The sequence below is a fragment of the Geospiza fortis genome, unplaced genomic scaffold (assembly GCF_000277835.1).
Source record: "Geospiza fortis unplaced genomic scaffold, GeoFor_1.0 scaffold23, whole genome shotgun sequence".
Taxonomy (NCBI): Eukaryota; Metazoa; Chordata; class Aves; order Passeriformes; family Thraupidae; genus Geospiza; species Geospiza fortis.
The window spans coordinates 14,829,908-14,833,415 of NW_005054303.1; the positions used below are offsets into that span (position 1 = coordinate 14,829,908).

Consider the following 3,508-nt stretch of genomic DNA (forward strand, 5'->3'; position numbering starts at 1 on the left):
GCACTGGGATGGCATGGAACATTCCAGCACATCCCAAAGGCTCCAGGGCAGCCCCCTGGGCTGTGCTGGGGGTGCTCAGGTGCTGGGGACAGGATGAATCCAGCTGGGACAGCACCTGCCCAGCTCTGGGCTGGAGGAGCATCCCTCAGGGCTGCCTCTCTCTGCGGGATGAGCTCCTCCAGCTCTGCTGTGGGAAGGGCAGGAGGGCACTGCAGCCTCTCTGGGCACATGGACTGCGCCCCTGGAGGGGGAGCAGGGCTCAGGGGGACTCTCTGTGGGCTGGGCTTTCCCTTTCCTGCAGTGGGAAATCAGGGTCTGGTGCCAAAACTGGCAGAGCCAAGATGTGGCCTCGACCTCTGGCAGAGCTGGGAGAGCCCAAATCCCTGCCCTGAAGCAGGGGAGGGCCCAAATCCCTGCCCTGAAGCAGGGGAGAGCCCAAATCCCTGCCCTGAAGCAGGGGAGAGCCCAAATCCCTGCCCTGAAGCAGGGGAGAGCCCTGGCTGCTCCTCTTTAGCAGCCACAGCCATGCACACACCAAGCACACACACCAGGATCCTGCCCAGGGCACCCCTCAGAGCTGCCCATCCCCACAGGGCTCCACAAAATCACAGCTGGGGATGGGTAAGACAAGGAGGAAAGAAAAAGGCAGAACAAAAGAGCTTGCTGGGAGTTTTCTCAGATCTGCACAACTTGTTTTCCACACTGCACAGGAACTGGGGGCTCAGGGACAGCTCCAGCCTTGCTCAGCCCACCTGTGCTGCAGCCACTGGGCAGCCCTGTGACCTCCCCCTTACAACAAACTCCACAAACTGATCTGCAACAACTCCCCTGCCCCTCCTCTCCCCATGTGGAAGCTCTAAGGAACAGATTAAAACTTCAATTCAAACTGCAAAGGTGCCCCTGCACTGATCACAGCACAAACAGCTGGATCTAACAACCCTAAAAACCAAAACCATCTCAAAGGGGGAGGAAAACCCCCAGGAAACTCAATGCTTTAAAAAACCAACAAACCCAACGGGGTGCAGGGAGGACACTTTTTGTGTGAGTTTTTTGAAATCAAAAGCTCTTTATCCTACCTGGTCCCACAAGGCTGCAGCCACTTGGTCTATTACAGCTCCCAGTTCTCTGTACTCCCCAGAGTATCTGATATAAGCCCAGGTACAGAGTGTGATAAGTGTCAAGCCCAGGATCATGTTGCACAGGCTGGCTATGATGTCCAAGCCAATGAAGCCGGTGACGCCGGCCAGCACGTAGGTGATGAAGATGACGACGAAGAGCGTGGCCGGGGTGCGGGCGGCGTGGAAGATGTTCTTGCTGTCGTTGTGTTTGATGTACTGGATGTAGAGCTCGTCGATCTCCGCCTCCAGCTGCTGCAGGTAGCGCCGGCTGAACTCCTCCCCTCCCATCTTCTTCACGCCCCGGAACAGCCGCACCGCCTCCTCCTTGAGCTCGGCGTGCCGCGCCTGCAGGTCGCTGGGAGCCAGGAAGGGCTTGTCCCCTCCGCACACCTGCCGGGGGAACACGGGGAGGGAGGGCACTGCTGGGATGGCGCTGCTGGCACGGGGAGATCATCACTGAAATGGGGAAATCATCCCTGACATGGCACTGCTGGGATGGCACTGCTGGGATGGGGAAATCATCACTGACATGGGGAAATCATCCCTGACATGGCACTGCTGGGATGGCACTGCTGGGATGGGGAAATCATCACTGAGATGGCACTGCTGGAACAGGGAAATCACTGCTGGCACAGGGAAATCATCTCTAACATGGCACTGCTGGGATTGGCGCTGCTGGCACAGGGAAATCATCCCTGAAATAGGGAAATCATCCCTGAGATGGCACTGCCAGGATGGCACTGCCAGTATGGGGAAATCATCACTGAAATGGCACTGCTGATACAGGGAGATCACTGCTGATACAGGCAAATCATCCCTGACACGGGGAAATCATCCCTGAAATGGCACTTCTGATACAGAGAAATCACTGCTGGCACAGGGAAATCATCCCTGACACAGGGAAATCATCCCTGACATGGCACCGCTGATACAGGGAGATCACTGCTGACATGGGGAAATCATCACTGAAATGGGGAACTCATCCCTGAAATGTCACTGCTGGGATGGCACTGCTGGCAAGGGGAAATCATCCCTGATATGGCACTGCTGATACAGGGAAATGACCCCTGAAATGGCACTGCTAATACAGGGAAATCATTCCTGAAACATCACTCCTGACACAGGGAAATCACTCCTGAACTGTCACTCCTGACATGGTGAAACCACTCCTGACATAGGGATGTCATCCCTGAAATGTCACTCGTGACACAGGAAGATCACTCCTGAAATGGCACTGCTGGCACTGGGAAATCACTGTTGACATGGGGAAATCATTCCTGAAACATCCCTGCTGATACAGGGAAATCATTCCTGAAACGTCCCTGCTGATACAGGGAAATCATTCCTGAAACGTCCCTGCTGATACAGGGAAATCATTCCTGAAACGTCCCTGCTGATACAGGGAAATCATTCCTGAAACGTCCCTGCTGATACAGGGAAATCATTCCTGAAACGTCCCTGCTGATACAGGGAAATCATTCCTGAAACGTCCCTGCTGATACAGGGAAATCATTCCTGAAACGTCCCTGCTGATACAGGGAAATCATTCCTGAAACGTCCCTGCTGATACAGGGAAATCATTCCTGAAACGTCCCTGCTGATACAGGGAAATCATTCCTGAAACGTCCCTGCTGATACAGGGAAATCATTCCTGAAACGTCCCTGCTGATACAGGGAAATCATTCCTGAAACGTCCCTGCTGATACAGGGAAATCATTCCTGAAACGTCCCTGCTGATACAGGGAAATCATTCCTGAAACGTCCCTGCTGATACAGGGAAATCATTCCTGAAACGTCCCTGCTGATACAGGGAAATCATTCCTGAAACGTCCCTGCTGATACAGGGAAATCACCCCTGACACAGGGAAATCATCCCTGAAATGTCACTCCTGATATGGGAAAATCACTCCTGAAATGGCACTTCTGGCACAGGGAAATCACCCCTGAAATGGCACTCCTGAACTGTCACTCCTGACATGGTGAAATCACTCCTGCCACAGGGAAATCATCCCTGAAATGTCACCCCTGAAACAGTGAAATCATCCCTGAAATGTCACTCCTGATATGGGAAAATCACTCCTGAAATGGCACTGCTGACATGGAAAATCACTCCTGACACAGGGAAATCATCCCTGAAATGTCACTCCTTATACACTGGAATCACTCCTGAAACATCACTGCTGACATAGGGAAATCACTCAAATCACTCCTGAAATGGCACTCCTGAAACAGTGAAATCATCTCTGAAACTTCACTCCTGACACAGGGCAATCTGAAATTAGGGTTGGGGATTAGGGGTTAGGGTTTGGGAAGGAATTATTGGCTGTGAGGGTGGGCGGGCCCTGGCACAGGGTGCCCAGAGCAGCTGTGGCTGCCCCTGGATCTCTGGC

At 53.4% G+C, this 3,508-nt stretch overlaps 1 protein-coding gene across 1 annotated transcript in view; it reads right to left on the reverse strand.

Annotated features, from left to right (window-relative positions):
* ATL1 (atlastin GTPase 1) overlaps positions 1–3,508 on the reverse strand; it is a 22,961-nt gene that overhangs the window by 4,281 nt on the left and 15,172 nt on the right. Inside the window, exon 12 of the mRNA XM_031066214.1 lies at positions 1,077–1,508. Coding sequence (XP_030922074.1) covers positions 1,077–1,508 — 432 coding nt within the window. The remainder of the gene's footprint in view (positions 1–1,076; positions 1,509–3,508) is intronic.